This window comes from Pinus tabuliformis, chromosome 6, assembly GCF_031772625.1.
Source record: "Pinus tabuliformis cultivar Carrire ecotype Pingquan chromosome 6, CPIR1, whole genome shotgun sequence".
Lineage (NCBI taxonomy): Eukaryota > Viridiplantae > Streptophyta > Pinopsida > Pinales > Pinaceae > Pinus > Pinus tabuliformis.
Genome location: NC_142292.1, coordinates 943,711,417 through 943,730,340, shown reverse-complemented (window position 1 = coordinate 943,730,340; position 18,924 = coordinate 943,711,417). Strand labels below are relative to the sequence as shown.

At 33.0% G+C, this 18,924-nt stretch overlaps 1 protein-coding gene across 1 annotated transcript in view; it reads right to left on the bottom strand.

Annotated features, from left to right (window-relative positions):
* The window catches only part of LOC149262027 (U-box domain-containing protein 35-like), a 28,786-nt gene extending 17,807 nt beyond the window's left edge, over positions 1–10,979 (bottom strand). The window contains exons 1-3 of the mRNA XM_089383028.1: positions 10,592–10,979; positions 8,565–8,686; positions 8,272–8,393 (exon numbers count right to left, since the gene is read on the bottom strand). Of these exons, the coding sequence (XP_089239154.1) occupies positions 8,272–8,393; positions 8,565–8,686; positions 10,592–10,784 (437 nt within the window). The 5' untranslated portion in view covers positions 10,785–10,979. The remainder of the gene's footprint in view (positions 1–8,271; positions 8,394–8,564; positions 8,687–10,591) is intronic.
* Positions 10,980–18,924: the final 7,945 nt, after the last annotated feature.

Sequence of the window (18,924 nt, the reverse complement as noted above, 5' to 3'; positions counted from 1 at the left end):
CATGAACCAGCATAATGCTGCATCCTTGAGGGTAGATGGAAACAATTTCAACTTCTGCTCATCACCTGTGTAGCCATAGGTTTGGAAAAAAAAAGCAAACTCAAATAGGAAAGTGTCAGGGTCCTTTGTGGTCAAGCCGTGGGTAGAGCAAAGGGGCTTATGTTCTTCAATTTAGTGTCCCCATTGGTTTTCCTAATGGGGAAGGCACTCACAATTCTCCCTCTATCTCCTCTGCCATTTAAGTGTTCAACCATTGGTTCAATAGGAATAGGTTCTTTCTCTTCTTCTTCCCCTGTAGGTTCTTGAAATATGTCAAGTTGTTCAACCAAAGGGGCCTCCAATTCACCGTCAGTGAAGAAGAAAGGAGGTTGACTGTTGGATGAGGTGGGGGTGTTTGGCAAGAATTTTCCTGAATTATCCACAATCCTACGAGGAATGAAAGGAAATGTTTTTTGGTTTTTGTGAGATTTTTCTTGAAATATGGGAAGTAATTACAGAAAGGAAATTTCTGATTAAGTGAAAGACAACTAGGAGGATGGAAACTACTTGCATAATGAAATTGTTGAATTGAATGAGAACCACTAACAAAAGGAAACTACTTGCTGAATTGAAACTGCTGAATAGAATACTACTAACAGAAAGAGAACTACTTACTGAATTGAAATTCTTTTCACAGGAAAGGAAACTAGATTAACTTGCAAAATGGAAAGGAAAGCAGATAAATGACAAAATGAAAGAAATAAACTAGATTACTTTTGCAGAAATAAACTAATGGAAGAAAGTTGGAAACTAGAAAATAGAAGAAAAGAATAGTAATCACTACTACTTTGACACCTCCCCGGCAGTGGCGCTAAAAAGTGATGAGCCTAGGTATTGCAACAAGAATGCTGCAACTCCTAGGGCTACTAGCTTTACTTATCAACCCGGGGTTCGTACAAACTTGGAGGTGACTATGCTATATACACAAGTAGAAGTGAAGGTATTGCCTGTTGTCACTACTCATCTGGCAAGAGACCCCAGGGGTTCCAAGCTAGACTTCTATAGAGTCAGAAGAATATTGATTTTGATGGAAGGAGAGCAAACCTAGTCTCGGGGAGGTTTGTTCTACTATAGAAATGGAGAAAACAACATGCAAGCCTAACTCACACCAAACCCTAGCTAACCAATCACACAACGATGCTAAGCAGAATCAGAAATTAACACTAACCTACTATTGCTATCTAAGTTGCAGAAGGAAAAAGCATCAAAAGTAGGCCAAGGGTTGAACAATGGAAACTAGGCTAGGTCTGTGTCTAAGTGGAAGAAGGGTTGGAAATCAAAATGGAGGAAAGAGAGCGTAATGGGCAACAACAAATGAGGACTGTTGGATCAGGCGAGTAAAGGGTAAATGAACAGTTGAGATCGGACAACAGGAGGGTACTTAGGCGAATGGGTGGAGATGGTGGACTAATAGGATGGACGGCTGGGATTATAATAGATGAACGACAGAGATCGACCAAGCCAAGTGGCGATCGAGTAAAGCGACGATCGTCAAATCAAGTGACAGATCGACGATGGAGAGTTCAAGGCGATAAAGTGATCTCGTGATGCAACAACCATCAGATCTGGTAGGGCAGATTGAGAGTGGAGGTTGGAGTGCGAAAAGAAATGAGCAGAAATGAGGAGCGGGTTTGGAGGGAGGTAAGTTGTATCTCCCGCACCCTCAAAACCGTAAACGGTATTTTGAGAATTCACACGACTAGCCTCTTCGGCTAACACGTAGCACGGGTAAACCACCCATATCACGTGCTATTAGCCCGATAATGTTCGGACAGAAATCCACACGATATGGTGCGACAACGGTTGGATCTAGCAAAGCAAATCTATGGCAGAGATGTGACTGAGCAGGTTGGTGAGCAGCCACGTGACAGTCGTCGAATCTGACAGGGCAAATCGATGATGGGGATTTAAAGGGAAAAAAGTCAAACGCTAAAAGTGGATTTGAGCAGTGATTGGACGATTTGGCTTATGAAAGGTGTTTGACAGTTAAAAACCATTTGAACGTGGATGAACAGCTTCTGCTGAGCTTTTCATGCTACAAGGGAATGAAAGGGGTATGCGAGTGAGGTTCAATGACAGAAAGAGAGCGAACGAGAAAATGAAGGTGAGGGGAACAAAGAAATATGAAATGACTCTAGTGCCTAGATTAAATGACAAACTCCATGAAAAATCAAAACCCTATGTTTTTGGGGTTGCTGCAGGGTCTCTTCCTCACACCATAGTCCCAGAGGGAGAACGTGAGGCCGAGACACCTGTGAACAACCTTGCGGACCTTTTTCTATGCCAACCTACTGCTTAGAAGAAAGCATGAAGGGAAAAAACTGAAACACAACTACACTGTTATACCCTGCTGTAATGAAACTGCAACCACTCAGTAAATGAACAAGAAAAACATGAATCTATGTCGAACCATTATAATGAACATGCATCTACTTAACCAAATGAATAATCAAACCATGCATCTATGCTAGTGCTGTAATGGAAATGAACCACTTAAACAAATGAACAGAAAGCAGGATTCTATGCTAGAATACAATACAAGAAAGAGGAGTTTTGGCTACTAGGGTTGGGCCCTAACCCAAGAGATTCAGCCCTCTGAGTTAAATAAGTTCTGGTTCAAGTCAAAACTCATCTTCATTATCAAAAACTGTATTACATCAAAAATATTACAAAGTAGAAGTTCGAATCCTTGCTAACTCAATGATTGACTATCTAGCTGACTGGGAATTAACTCACTAAAAAACTGAGGTCCTAAGCCTCTCCATTTATACATCTGAAGTCTCAACGACTTCCCTAAAAATTAGGGAGGTACTGCTCCCAACTTAATGGTAACTTGTCCTTTCACTTTCACTAGCTCAGCTGCCTTCTAGTAGGGAGGCTGCTTGTACTTCCACTTGCTTGGTTGTCTTTTAGTACTTCAAATTTGGTTGTTTGTACTTTCAACTAATGGAGGGATATTCGAATGGATGGGCAGTAAATGAGGAGGATTTACCTCCTGTAATTCCTCTCCCTTATCTCATTTGAGTTTCTAACAAGGTATTTTACCATCATTCCTTGCTTTTACCTTTTATCCCTACATTTCCCTTGCTTTTATCCTTTATTCTGCATTACATGCACATTAGACCACAAAGCAAAATATCCAGCTCTAACTCATTTCATAAGCAAAATATAATCAAAAGTATGCAATTAGTTGTGAGAATAGTTGGTTTGACTAAGCTAGGAGGTGAATTAAGGCCAATTAAGGCCCAGATAATTACTCAATGATGAGACTCATCACTCTTCCAAACCAAGAGTCGATTTCGCAATCAGAATAAGGTCATCTACATACAAAAGAAGCCTTATAATGAACTTGCCAAAATAGATACCATCACCCCCATGCAAATTTAACCACTCCTCAAACTTGTCGATATATAAACCAAAAAGAGTAGGAGACAATGGGCAACCTTGCTTGACCTCGATATCACTTCTAAAACTTTCAAAAACGCTTATTGAAGTTCTAATTTTGACTTTAACCTCTTCATGCACGACTGCTCTCAAATGTTTAGGAACCCTAAGTTCCTCCATTCTATGCCAAAGCTTATCCCTAGGAACCATGTCAAATGCTTTTCTGAAATAAATAAAGCAACAAAAGACTTCTTCCTTTTTCTCCAAAACTTTTTCAATGATGTGCCTTAAAGTTATACAATGATCAATTGTGGAATGTTTAGGTCTAAAACCTACTTGCCCTTTAGCACACTTATCTCTTTCTTCTGCCCACTTTCTAATTTTATTTTCTAGCATGCTTCTACATAGCTTTGCAAATAAAGGGTTTATCATTATGGTCCTATAATTGTAGGGATTATTGATGTCACCTATCTTGAAAAGAGGTATTTCCATACTAATTGTCCAATCTGTGGGGAGCCCCTCTTGTATGATGTTGTTGAAAAATTTTGTAATGTGAGGTGCAAGAATCTTTGAGCCCCACTTTAGATATTATTCTTGGAGTTCAGCTAAGTATTTTGCTTTTCCAACACCCAACTTCTCGATACCCATATCTACCTCTTGCACTGTGAAGAGTTCAATATCAGTGTTGACCAAGGGGGGAGGGTCAACCCTGGGATCCTGCTCAAAGAGTTGTCTTACATAGTCAAGCCATTTAGAAGATGTAATACTATTTCCAGTTTGTATCTTTCTCAGTTGGAGCTCCTTCCAAAATAATTTGGGATTATTTTTGCCAAGGAAGATTAGTTCTTCCCTCCTTGTTGACTCTTGCCACATTATCCTTGCCTTTTTGCACTCCTCGTCAAACTAAGCATTAACCAGAAAGCAATTTGTTTCAAACTTTTTAATTTTTTCTCTTTTGCACTCTACAAGTGCGCATTGAATTAAATGTGTTAATTCATGACTATGAAGGTTGTCAATTGTGATTTTCTCCTTTTTGAAGAGCCTCTCTAGTGTCATTTTGAAGGTATTACAATTTTCTAGAGTTAAAAGAATTTTTCCCTTTGGGAGATTTTGTTGGACATGCTGAATTTTTTACTCTAATTGTTTCTTTCCAGTCCAAGAGAAACTTAAATCAATTGGTTTGTGATATGATTTTAAGTCCCAAAGTTGATCTCCAATCAAAACCTCCTTCATTTTCTCACACAAACCATGCGAGCAAATTACATAATCTACTACTACAATTTAAATTATCAGATTTTTCCCATCTAGTCAAGCCATTACAAATGAATAAATCAAAAGTCCCAAATAGATTAAGCAATTGTTCGCCAAAGAGATTGCAGCCCTTTTCCTCCGAAATTCTTTGCCACTGATGATTACTCTCTTCTGTAAGCCCAATAGTGTCGTAGCCTTCTTTACAGCAAAGAATGCTAGCTTTCTCACTTGCAATCCTAGCATTAAAATCACCCACTATAAGGACTTCACCTAGATGAGAATATATTGCAATATCTACTTTTAAGGCTGCAAAGGGATCTTTGTGGTCAATCCCTCTACCTTTGTATATTTTTTAAAATTACGACGTAAAATAACATGCTGCAATTCTAACGTGGTTTCCATTTTCTGGTATTTTAAACCAAATGAATTGTTTATTTGAGTCTTCTTTTTCTCACTTAATTAGATGACCTTATTTTTCCCTCACTAGAACCATGATACCCTCATGCCCTTTGCCATTCCCTGTTGCGTTGTTCCACACTTCCATCTTCTAGTATCCTTCAAACAGAGGTGTCTTGCACCCTTCATGCTCATGTGTTTCTATGAGGCAAATTATGTCTCTATCTTCACAATAGGCCCTAACACAGGTCCTCGTATCCATGGGTAACCTCTACAGTTCCAACAAACTAATCTTATGGAAACCAGGGTATGACTTGATTGCTATTTTTTTTACCTGCGAGACTCACATTTGAGTCTTTGTCCCTGCTTTCCCATACTGACCTTTCTTCCTTATTTCTTGTTGAAGATTTTGTTACCTCTTCTTTATTACCATATTGCTACTCTGTTTTGGAAAGAGATCAAAATCGCGCAATGACAACTTTACCTTTATAAATCCATGCTCTCTTTCCTTCATCTCTTGTTGCCCTAACCTTTAACATTTCCCCCATCCTTTCCTCTTGTTGTCTTAAAGTTAATCTTCTTCTAGAAAAGAAAAGAGAACCTCTCAAGAGATGCTTCTTGCTTAGAATGATATATTTATCACGCAAGCTAGACATGGTGACTTTTATGGGCCTAGCTCTCTCACCGTTAAACTTACCCACTCTCCATGCTTGGCATATTTTCCTTGCCATAGCAACTTGTCTTTCAAGAAATCCCTTGCAAGGTCAAGAGTACATTCATTTTTCCCATAGTCTTTCACCCCTTTAATAATTATGTTTGCTGCTCTATTTTGTCTTTCCTTGCCTTCTCTATCTTGCATGTTGTCAACCTGAATGTTTGTTTCTCCTTCCTTATTAGTAGAATTGCTAATAACTTGAGTCCAAGTTTTGGAAACTTTGGTGGAATCTCCTTTCCTTTCTTCTCTTGCTTTCTCTTCATGGTTGTCTATTTGGGCAATCGTTTTCCCTTTATCCTGGGATGATTTCACATTCACCACCTTTGTACTTTCCACTATAGATTTATTTATGTTTTGCACATCTACCTTCATGTATTTCCATTATGTCTTCCCTACCATGAGATCTTCCTGTAGTAATTCCACTTGTTCTTTCAAAACTTTATTGCTTTCTGCTAAAGCCTTGTTCTCAATTGTTAATATATGCATTTTATGATCTCTTTCCTACTCTTTAGCTTCTAAAACCTCCAACCTTTGTTTTGCATTTAACAATTCTTTCACATAAAGGTCAGATGACCAGGTGAGAGGTGTAAATGTCGGACTATAGAAGGCATAATCATCAATGACTTTTCCTCTTGACTTCTTGTTGTCACATGCTTGTAAAGGGGACTTGTTTGAGTGCTTATTGTGAAGGGACTAAGTACTTTCCCTTTGAGACGTTTTTTTTCCTTGTCTACTCCCATTTTAAATGGGTTAATATTTGTTTTAAAATGCCCTGATATTGTTTGGCATTGACCCAAACCCACTTCCCAGCTTTGGCAGATGAGGCAATTTTCACTTGTCCTAAATCATTTGTCTCCACAGGTTCTAAATTTTCTTGTCTCGTTGTCATGTTTGAATGCATTTTCTGTCCCAAGATTATGAGACCTCATACCTTTTCCGTCACTTTCCCATTCTACACTCGAGGTAAAAATTACAACTTGATCTGAAAATTTTGCATCCAGCTTTCGACCTCTTATCGCGGCAACTTCATATCACAGCGTTGGATAAATGATAAGGCAGGATAAAATATATAAGAGGTCCCACCAAGCATAAAGCAACCAAACCTAACTTGAACCTCCAACCTTGTTGATATGTTGTAACAACCGAATCCCACATTCACCACAGAAGACAAACTTAAGCTCTAATACACAACATGGAATCCAGCCGATCCTACTTGCCCTTGAGCACGACCTCCACTATCCTGCATTTTCCTTTAACAACAATATTTTTGCACAGTATTTCCAGTACTATATTTCTTTGGACGGTGGTGGATCAAGGCTCAGAAAGTTGTCGTTGGCTTTGGCTGTTGGTGGCATCAACGACGAACTCCTCCTCAATCGTGCAATGGCTAACTCCTCTGTGAATCCCCCTAGATCGCTTCTCCTCAATAATGCGATGGCTAACTCCTCTGTGAAGATAAATATCAAAAATTTCAAAAAATAATTATCATTGTATTAATGGTTGAAGTGGATTATAAACAAATTAAATACAATGGAAAATAAATAAATAAAATAGTAAAAAAATGATAAATAAATTGAATAATCGGTTATAATAAATACTTTGAAAAAAATAATATCTATTATATACCAAATTTTTATATAAATAATTGAATATGAGAAACTTAACCCATCAAATAATAATTCATATAAACTGAATTAAATTTAAAAATAATTTTTTTAAATATAAAGATTATAAATTTAATATAATAATCCTTCATACACTAAAACTTTTAAATAATGATTTTACAAATAAAATATTTAATTAACTAATTAATATATAAAATTAAAAATTTATTCTATGTAATAAAAATAAAAATAAAAACAAAATTTTCCCATAAAATAAATTATTTATCTAAATAATAGTAAATTATTTATTTAAATAAAAGTATATTAGACATACCTTTTAAATAACTAAGTAATAAAATTTTAAATATTTTAAACTTAGGAATAGGAGTTTAGATATTGTTCCGATAAATTACAATCAAATTGTAAATACTACAAACAGTTTAGTTTTTCAACTTTGCACTTAGAAAAAGTTGAGATATACTACGGAAAATCTGTATTCTTCTTCGAATAGATTTCAATAAAATTTATTAGAAGGAATTAATTCCTCGTCTTCATTTAGAAATAAAGAGCTTCACATTCAATTAGGAATAGGATTTAGACATATAAATCACAATCACAACCACTGTATAAGAAAGTTTAGTTTTCCTCTTAAATTTAACCCATGCTAAACCTCCTCCAACAATTATTTCCTCGTCTTCATTTAGAAATAAAGAGCTTCACATTCAATTAGGAATAGGATTTAGATATATAAATCACAACCACTGTATAAGAAAGTTTATTTTTCCTCTTAAATTTAACCCATGCTAAACCTCCTCCAACATTAAAAAGTATTGACGATGTTAACATGTCTCTTAATCACTTGTATGTTTTTAGAGATATTACCTTACAAGGGCATTGCTGGAAGATGATCCCATAACCAGAATACCAATGCCATAACTGGATATTTGCTTAATGATTGCAGATGCCACGTCATCCTCTTCAACAACTGCAACCACGGTTTTCACCTGTATTTTCAGAGATTAACTGTTAAGTAATATTGATACAAGTCTTCTATAACTGAAAGCACTGTTTTCACCTGTATTTTCAGAGATCAACTGCTAAGTACTATTGATACAACCTAATCTGGATTATTTGCTTTCTGCAAACGAAGAAGTAAGAAGTAACGTCAGTATGACCTTTTTCGCATTGCACAACCGCTGGTATGGTGAAAACAATGCATTAGTTTGTAAATTTACTTCTTGCATATAAGCAGCAGCTGCATTCCCCTGTACCTGTGAAATCGGTACATGGTTTCCCACTACACAAACAAAATTAAGAGATATGAATGAAATGTTTGTGAAGGCATGTAAATATCCCCTCTTTTCTGGGCAGCTAAAGCGGTTAGAATGATAACAGAAGAAAATAATTTATTATCAGGATTAGATGTAAAAAATTTATTATCAGGATTAGATGTAAAAAATGGGAAAGTTTAAATCCTCAGCTCAAGCTCTCAGATGAAAAAGTTTATTTATATAATTAGCTGGATAAATTTCTGATATATAAACCGTCAGTTTTACCAACCGAGGTCCATAAACAAAATTACACTTCTATGCAAACTGATTACATATATAGTCCATTCAAACAAGGATGCTGGAGAACATATTGATAATTGAAAAACCTTGGGTTATAAATTATTCCAACAATAACGGAAGATGGAGATGGCACGGTTCTTCCACTATTTTCAGATCAACCTCCCTTGTTACTGAATGATAATTTCAGAATTGTTTGGCAGATGGATTCAAGACAAAAATATTAAGCACCATGTGCATGATCAATTATTATTAGTTCTTTTTCATCTTGTTCATTAAATATTATTAAGAGGAGAGGCTCATTCTTCTACAGCCCAGTATGATGTTAAGCCTGTCTCTCCGTTATCAAAGTTGAAATGTTGCTCATGTTGATAAAAAAAAAAAAAAAAAATAATTATATAAAACATTTAAATAATGTCGATTCATAAAAACATTTACAACTGAAGAAATTAGATCCTTCTAGAGTCATGTTAAATCCGTATTTAATCGGTGGTTTTATTCTCCAACAAAATAAAAGAACACAACCAGTTATCTAAACCAATCATCACAGAAATACATGGTACTTAATATTTGCCAATCAAACCTTGTAAATTTGCCTCATCCAATATAAACTATTACTAAACCGCAAAAGAAATTTATTATGGGAAAATGGTATAGTTGTCCAGACATTCCATTCTGTATGACCAAAGACATTGTAAATTTTGCTTCATCCTAAATAAGCTAGGACTAAACGGCAAATGGAATATGTTATGGAAAAATGGTATATTTGTCAGACATTCTATTCTGTATGACCAAAGAACATATGATGTATTGTTTATATTCTTGCAAATTTTAGCAGATGACATGAAGTAGAGCAAAGAATCTAATTTTGATGAAATTGGTAGCCTTGTAACAAAAATACTACGTCAAAATTCCCTACTGCATGGTTGTTTATTTGAAAAACAGACCAGGATCAGTTGTATCAGTTTGTTAAGTAATGAATGGCGTATGGGTAAGAAATTTGTTTATCAATCCAGTTATGTACATAATATCAGGACTCTAGGAAGGTTGTTTGCAGTACTATACATTCTGATAGGGATGTACAACCTTATATTCCAATGTATGAAAGCCAATTTATAATAAATCGAATTACAAGATGGAACTAAAAATTTGGTTATTATGGTAGATTTTGGAATATATCCAAAATATTACCAATACTAAAAAAATTAACTATTTGACTTAATTAACATCGAACTATTTTACTTGATTAACCTCCATCGAAATCTGCAATAAAATTATGCTCACATCCACATCCATCATGTTTCTAGAAATCTGCAATGAAATTATGCTCAAATAAACATTTGGACAAACTATGCGTCAAATACAACCCAATAAGTGATTGAAATATTAAAATTATAGATGTATATGCAATCCACAATGAAGGATGAAGAGACAGGTATGCACAGAAAACTTGTTCCAAAGAAGAAAACTGAGAAAATATCAACTGTGGGTCTTAACATATTTCCTTCTCCAATCAGAATTGATCAAAACATTTGTTCGCAGTGAAAAAACTAACAAACAAAAAATGAACTATGCTTAGCAGCCATACAAACCAGACATGTGTAGTACATTAAAGCATCAGTGAGGATTCATACTTGGCGTTGGAATGGCGAGAAGGCGCGGCCTGACATGTAAGAGAATGAGAGTTTGGCCTGCAGACATTAAATGGTCAAGCGCCCACTTGACAGCAAACGTGCTCTTATCTCCCTTCTTAAGGGCCACTGCTACTACCATGGGAGGTGCCACTGTACCCCTCTCAGGCACTTCTTTTATCTCAAAGATTTTCATTGAAACAGATATCAAGGTCAAGTACCAGGGCCTGCACCAGATGAAAAAGAAACCTAGGAAGACCTCAGATGCGTGTAATGGACTGAATTAGCACCACCCAGGACACCGAATCCAAATACCATCTCTTCCAAATTGATAGACTTTTCCATTGAATGTTGTTTCGGGCGGCCTTCCTCACCCAGCATTCGCGCTTTCTCGCTTTTTTTTACCTTTCCTGGCAGAAATAGAGCGATTTCTCATTTCGAATTTCACCGTAGTAACTCAAGTCTGCAAATCGAACAAAAAGATAATTAATTTTGCTCATAATCATTACAGTTTTACTGCTTCATTACACTGAAATATATATATTACTCTTACACATCATACTGGGCTGTAGAATAAGCTTCTTAAATAAATTTTTTGGTTCAATGACCAAACTTACTTATATAATCTGACAAAACTTCCTCCCCTGACTATTCGACCAAACCTCCTCCCCTAACTATTGAATCACATTCTCTAACCTCTCTATATATAAATTAAAAATATTTATCATGAAACAACTCATAATAACTCTAAACATAATAAATTAAAATCTACATGTTTATTTATATATATGGCTATTATTAAATATTTAAATTATAGATAAATAATTATAACATGAAAAGTATTAAATCGAATTTTTTTAAACGAAAATGAGAGAATGATTTTAAAAATATAAAAGAATACAGATATTATAAAAAGATTATTAGTTTTAATTTATAAAATTAAAATTATTTATTTATATTTGACTAAGTTAATAATGAAAAATAATATTAAAAAACAGAATTTTCATTTTGAAATATAATATAAAAATATTTTTACGTTTAAGTTTATCAAAATTATAATGGTTTTAGACTTTTTAAAATCAGAATTAAAATTTTAAATAAATCCAAATAATTATCTTTTGTTTAACTTTTATAAATCAACTTCACTTTGATGGACTTTAATCATTCTTATTAATTTTTTAATGAATAAAAGTTGTAATTAAAAATATGATATCATCAGCAAAAATCTTTTTGAGATTTTATAGTTATATTAATTATTTTTGGAAAAAAATATATAATTCTCTGCATATATCCTTTCATTCATTTCTTTTTTAAACACCCCCGCACATATACATATTATGATTTTTCGATTAAAAAATAAATCTTCCACCATTTTAAAACAACCCAAATAGTCAGCTTTTCAAAAAATCAAATAAGCCAATGCGAAACTTTAATGAATTTAAAAAAAAAAAATCGAGTTTTATCCCATTTGCAATCAAAGTCAACCGTCCTAGTTGTTAGTTGTCGCTTTCCCGCCTTATAAATTAGTTCAAAAATTTTATATATATTTATAAATTAGTTCAAAAATTATATATATATATATATTGATTGTATATACATCATTGAAGTTGCAAGTCGCTTAACATTTAGAAGCAAACATTTGGACGACTTATGACTTGCCGAAGTTTCCGGTGTGATGGCCCTCTGGGCCTCGAACACGGCAATGCCAATTGGATTTTTTTACGAGGCCACTAGCCGATGCCGTCGCCGGATCTTCTGGGAATGTGCTATCGTTAGAACCCTGGCCACCTGGACTGCCCACTTGCCCGAGGCTCCGGTGGGACCTACGGCCCAAGCCATTCTATGGCTCTTTTCACTTTTTGGCCGAGTAATGGGCGGTCACAACTTGGACAAAATATCACATGCCACAAGAGTATTTAAGTTTGACATCTTGATTAAGTATTTATAATTATATTTGTTAATTCATATATCCTTTCATTATATAAATATCTCGGATTGGCTTATTTGGGTTGTCTTTCTCCTTTCTCAAAAAATCGAATATATTATTTGGATTTGATTATTCGGTTTGACTTTTTACTTTCTAAAATTGTTAAATATATTAAATGGATTGATTTCTAAAATTGTTAAATATATTAAATGGCTTGGATTATTTTATTTGATCCTTTCCTTTCTTAAAAAAATATAAAGTATTTCTATGAACCTACTCTATATCACGTTAGGGCTTTATATAAAAAAGATTAAGTGTTTATGTGATATTTCTTTGAACCTACCGTATTTTATGTTATGGCTTTATTCCTCACAGGGAAGAATAAAGAAACACCTAATAAAAACAATTTGATTTTTAAAAGGCACACAATTATTTACATCAAATTTTGAAAATTTTAATTAAAAAAAAAAAAATTATTGAGGAAAAAATTTAAGATAAGTTTTAATGATGAGTCATATTAGTTGATTGTTCATAAATTTTAATGATGTGATTAATCAAAAGATATTTTTATTTACAATATAGATTACAAAAGTCTAAGATCTAACTCAAGATAGGTTTGATATGATTTTTCTATATAATAAGTTTGATATGATTTTTTAGTCATCTATTATGTTAGGTTACTCATAAGAGTCTCATACAATTTGAACCATTAACTTTTATATAAAAAATATTTTAAAAGTGTACATAATCGTTAATCATTCTAAAATATATAGACTTTATTACTCTTACATTTATTATTATGTCTCGAGGGGCTGTTTACAGGTTATTAGAGAGGATATGTTGTAGTCTTCATAAATAAGTGTAAGCATTCAAATGGTAGCTCAATATGGGAGGGATGTTCTAGTGTGTTTAATTCCAAGGGACATATTTGGCTCAATATGGATCGAAGAGTAGGCGCCCCCACCCAAGTGACATCTCAGCATAGATCCATTTTAACTCATGATCTACAAAGAGAGATCAAATATCTCAAGATATAAACCTTTTTTTGAGCGCAAAACATGAGGAAAGGTTTGCATCTCTAGATATTTTTTTTGGGGTGTAAACATGAGGAAAGGTTTGCATCTCTAAAAATTTGATTTCTCTCTACACTTTGTAAATCTAGAATTAAGATAAATCTATGTTGATTCTTAATAATATTATTTATATATATATAAATTTCTCACACATATATATGAATATCCTTATTTTTAATCTTATCCAAATCTTTATATATATGTATATGTATATGTATGTTTTATTTGACATATTTTATAATTTTTATAATTTAATTTTTTAATGTAATATGTATAGGATTGATGATATTAATAGATAGACGGATAAGTATATATATATATATATATATATATATATATATATATATATATATATATATATATATATAGTTAAAGTCTTGAAATATAATACTTATGAATTTAAATCATTATTTTAATTTATATGGTCAAATAGATCTTAATTTATAACTACTATTTAAAATTTATATATTCCACATTATTATATTAGAAACATTTTTATTTTTAATTAAAATTTATTATGTTTTTATATGCTTATTATATAATTTGAAATATTATAGTTACCAAAATGAATTATTATATTATTATTATTTAAATTTATTTTAATGTTTGTAATCAAATTGAATTGATTTACTATTTTTACTCTCTTTTTTTATAATTTGGTCAATATTATATTTTATTATTATTATTATTTTAGTTTAATGCTACATTTTATGGAGACTACAACATCCCTCTCATATTGAGATGACATTTAAATGTTTATACTTATTGATAGACATTACAACATCCTTCCAATATTGAATTGATATTCACACATTAGTTCATCAAAGTTCATCCCAATCTTCTCCTTTAAAAATAGTCATTGGTTGGTAGCTCGAGCAATTGGGAGCATGGTTTGTTCTAACATCCATCCGGGTACAATTCCAAGGGACATATTTGGCTTGTTGTAACAAGGATCGAAGTCATAAGTTATTGGTATATCTAAGTCACTCTTTCTAAGTCATAAGTTATTGGTATATCTAGCTTGTCTATTGTTGGATATACTCTTGGTGTTATAGTGAGAGTCATAAGATTTTATATAGAGGTATAGTGGGGAGTCATAAGATTTGATTCTGGGTCTTGCCTAGATTACTCCAATGTGTTATGGACTCACCATGGTTTCAAAAACTTACTAATGATAAGATATTCATATATGTTTATTACATTGTATTAAATACATCAATAATATTTTTTGGATATTATGTTGTTTAAAAAGATTCAACTAAACAAAATTTGTGTGTTTATAGTAATTGATGAGATGAGTGTATGGGTTATGTATATAATATTAGTAGTAGTAATAATAATATCTATATCATGGATATGCATGAAGAGAAGAGAACAATGATATTGCAAAGGGTGGATCTAGGGTTTCTTTATGCATAAGTGATGCATTCTCTCTTTTGGTAAGGTAAGGATCCCTCTCCCAATGAATAAAATGGTTTGTGGACAAAGCCAAGGAGTTAGAATTGTGAGCCTTGATTGGGTATTTATACAACCACCAACCCTATCTTTCCAAAATGGTAGAATGAATTGATTTGTCTTGAGTATGGATAGTAAGAGGTAAAATCCATATCACTCCTTTGTAAAAACTGGTTTTTCACATTCATTTTTTAAAACCATGTGGATAAGGAGGTTATATTGTCTAATACACCTAGGATATTTGAACCTTCCAATTTCATTTAATTTCCTTGATATGGGTTATTTGATTCAAACATTTGTTAAGGAGAAGCTCCTCTTATGGGTCTATCTTCCCAAACTACCACTTCATCTTTGGGATCAAAAAATACCAACATTGGTGGGTGATAATTTAGGTTCATTCCAAGGTGCATCTCAAGAAACCATATATTGGAATGGTACTCCTCACATTCTGGTTTTGACTATTATTAATTAAGGTCTTCTAGATGCATTTTATTTGTATGGAATGGCGATAAATGGACTTAAATTATTTAAAACAAGAACTCACTTCTACTATCGGCATGCTTAATGACACTTATTTATAGATTGCACCCTCAAGTACTTATCTCTACAAACGATTCAAGTTTAGGTATGATTATGCCAGTTCCTTGGATTGGGAGGGAGATACATCTCTTCCACTAAGAAATATTTCAAGGGATTTAGAGGTTACTACTCCAAAAATTATTAAGAATGAAGTCACAATCCTAGTGAGCAAGGTCATTTTTTAAATCAACCCATCATATTTTAAGCATGGGGAAATTGGCTCATTAGGTATATCTTTTGTTCGTGTGGATCACAATGCTTCAACCGTTAAGAGGTGTTTCAATTCCTCTTGATAAGCGATTAGAGGATGGGAAGATTGTTAGGGTGGGTTATTGATATAGATTTGTGCAGTCAAGTATGCGATGAGAGAGCATGTGATGGGTGTTCTTGTGGTTCTAGAGGAGGGTGTTCATGATGGTTTTGGTATTTCTATGTCACCTCATTAATACACTATTCTATATTTAGATGCAATGATGGAATATTTTATGACTAGGGAATCATCAGATGAGTGTACAATGGCAAGGTTTGATGGATGTATTGTTGGGTATGAAGTGGTTTCACTATTGCATTCATTAGGGGAATTTTGAGGTCTAAAATGAACCTCCTAAGAAAAATGTACAACCAAAATAAACTTTATAAGGACCAATAGGATTCAAGATGATGATGTCAACCACAGGGGACGATTCACCATTTTTTGAGTAAAAAAGTAAAAAGATTAAAAAATAAAAAAATAACTTTTTCAACTCATATTTTCAACTTATATTCGTAAGGTTTTACTCAAATTTCAAGAGAGTACTCTCTAGATGTAAAATTTAATTCCTCATCCAAGGAGTACCCATGTTGCATACTTTTGATGTACCCTACTACATGAAAACTGAGAAATACATGAAAATACATGATTGCAATAATGTGTTTCATGTATTTCTCATTTTTCGTGTAGAAAGGTCTATTGAAAGTATGGAACATGGGTACTCCTTGGACGAGGAATCAAATTATGCTTCCAACGAGTGTTTTTGCTCGAAATTTGAGTAAACCCATAGGGAGATAAGTTGAAAATACGAGTTGAAAACATAGTTTTTGTTTTTTCCCTCTAAAATTTGATGACGTAATCTAATATTATTTTATTATTTCCACTATTATTTTATGATTTCCTTAGGAGGCCCATTTTAGACCTCAAAATTCCCATAATGTGAGGTCAAAATTGAACAGTCCTTTAACATTGTAATTCCAATTAAACAATGAATATGAATATTCCTCTCAACTTATAAACATTGAGAAATTGGTCTGAGATTTGCATTGATATAGTGTTGAAAATGCCACAAGAGGGAAGTATGATTAGAAAATACCTTGTCCAACTATATGTCACTTTTCTGATAGATCATAATCATTTAATTGATGTGTAATTGGCTTCTTCAAATCTAGTCCACAAAATAGTTAAAAATAAAATTTGCAAATATTATCACTTAATAAGCGGCACTAAGCTAATGTTATGTTATTGTAGCGACATCCATTTGGCATTAAATACATGACATAAGTAAATATGAAGCAATATTATATTTTTGTTTATTTCTCTCATTCAACATCGAAGATGCTTCTTTGGCAATGGAAGGTTTTCATTTTTAAATGAAAATGCTACATACTCATACACACAACATGGTTAGCTTTTTCCCATTAAAAACATGTAAGTAATACTCATTTAAATTGAAGTTGGTTGCTGGCAACTTAAAAATGAATTGTATCATTTGATCACAAAGAAATGAAGGACACAAGAAAGATTAATTAGTTGAAAAATTGAAGTCAATGATGTGGTTGGAACCAATGGGGACAGTTGCACCTATGATGATAATAACTAACATTAAAGATAGTGTTGAGTATGTGTTATATTCTTTGCACGACTAGCCCTACATGTGATTTTTATGTGTCAAGCACAACAAGAGGGTCACAAGGGTATGGAACCATTGAAAAAATTATGTTTTTTTTGTTCATTTTTGGTGGTTTTAAGCACACAATTTCTACCTTTAATGGTTTTTTGGTTCACGATTTTTTAGCTAATGGTTTTTTTAATTTTGACTAAGGAATTGAGGATGTAAACTAATTTAGGTTAATGGATTATGGTTTTGGATGTTGTAGGATCATATATATTGTATCTTAAATGATGAAATTGATTGATGACAAAAATTAGAGGTCTTTAAAAAAAATGATTTTCCTAGTTAAAGGTTTCCAAGATAAACATATAAGTATTATGTGTGAATTCCATTTTTTATTTTTATTTTTGTCTATAAAGAATATGTGTATTTGTCGCTTACTATAAATGTTTAAGCCTTATATTTGTTACTAGAGAAATTATTGGATTTAGATGGATGCGTTTGTGGTTAAGGGCTTAGCTCAAGTTTGTGATAAGCCTAGTTTCAGTGGGAGCTCTGCAATATCAATTCTTGTGGTGAAAGGGAGTAATAAGTAATATAGAGATTAAGAAATTTAATGAGAAAAATGTTAATCTATGGAAACATAAGATCAAAGATATTTTGGTAGAGAAATATCAACAATTCATTATGGATCTAGTTATTGCACTATGGGAAGGTCCACATAATACTAGAAAAAGTTGGATTGGAAGGCAAAGAGCACAAAATGGTTGTGTCTTTTAAATTGAGTATTACTAAATGTTTTGGGAAAATATAAAATAGAGGTATTGTGGGATAAGTTAGGGGCTTTGTATTACTCTAAGTCCTTGGTAAACAAACTTTCTAGTGAAGAAGTTATATAACCTAAGGATGAACAATGGAGACTCAATGACAGAGCATTTGAATGCCTTCAATACTATGGTAAATTAGTTATAGTCTATTGATATTAAGAGTTATAATGAATATAAGTGTAAACATTTACTATGATATTTACCAAACTCGTGGGATAGTTTGGTTGTAGCTATAAGGAGTAATGCAATTGCTTTAAGTTTCAATGATGTCATCTCATCCTTTTTATTAGAGGAAATGAGATTAAAAAAAACCATGGAAATTTAGAAAATAGATGGCTTATATATAAGAGGACACTCCTTTTATAGGAATAAAAGAAAGTCTTCAAGTGGGAGATATAAATCTATAGGTGCATCTAAATTTGTAGGAAAATTCTTTAATAAATGTTGGAAATGTAGTAAAAAAGAGAATTACAAGAAGAATTTTAGATCCAAAAGTGTTGAGAAATGGAAGGGATCTTCTGAATGTCCCTCCAAATAATATAATACCTTCTCAAAGGAAGGAAGGGATGTGTACATGACTTATTCAAGCAGAGAAGCAGATTATGATGTA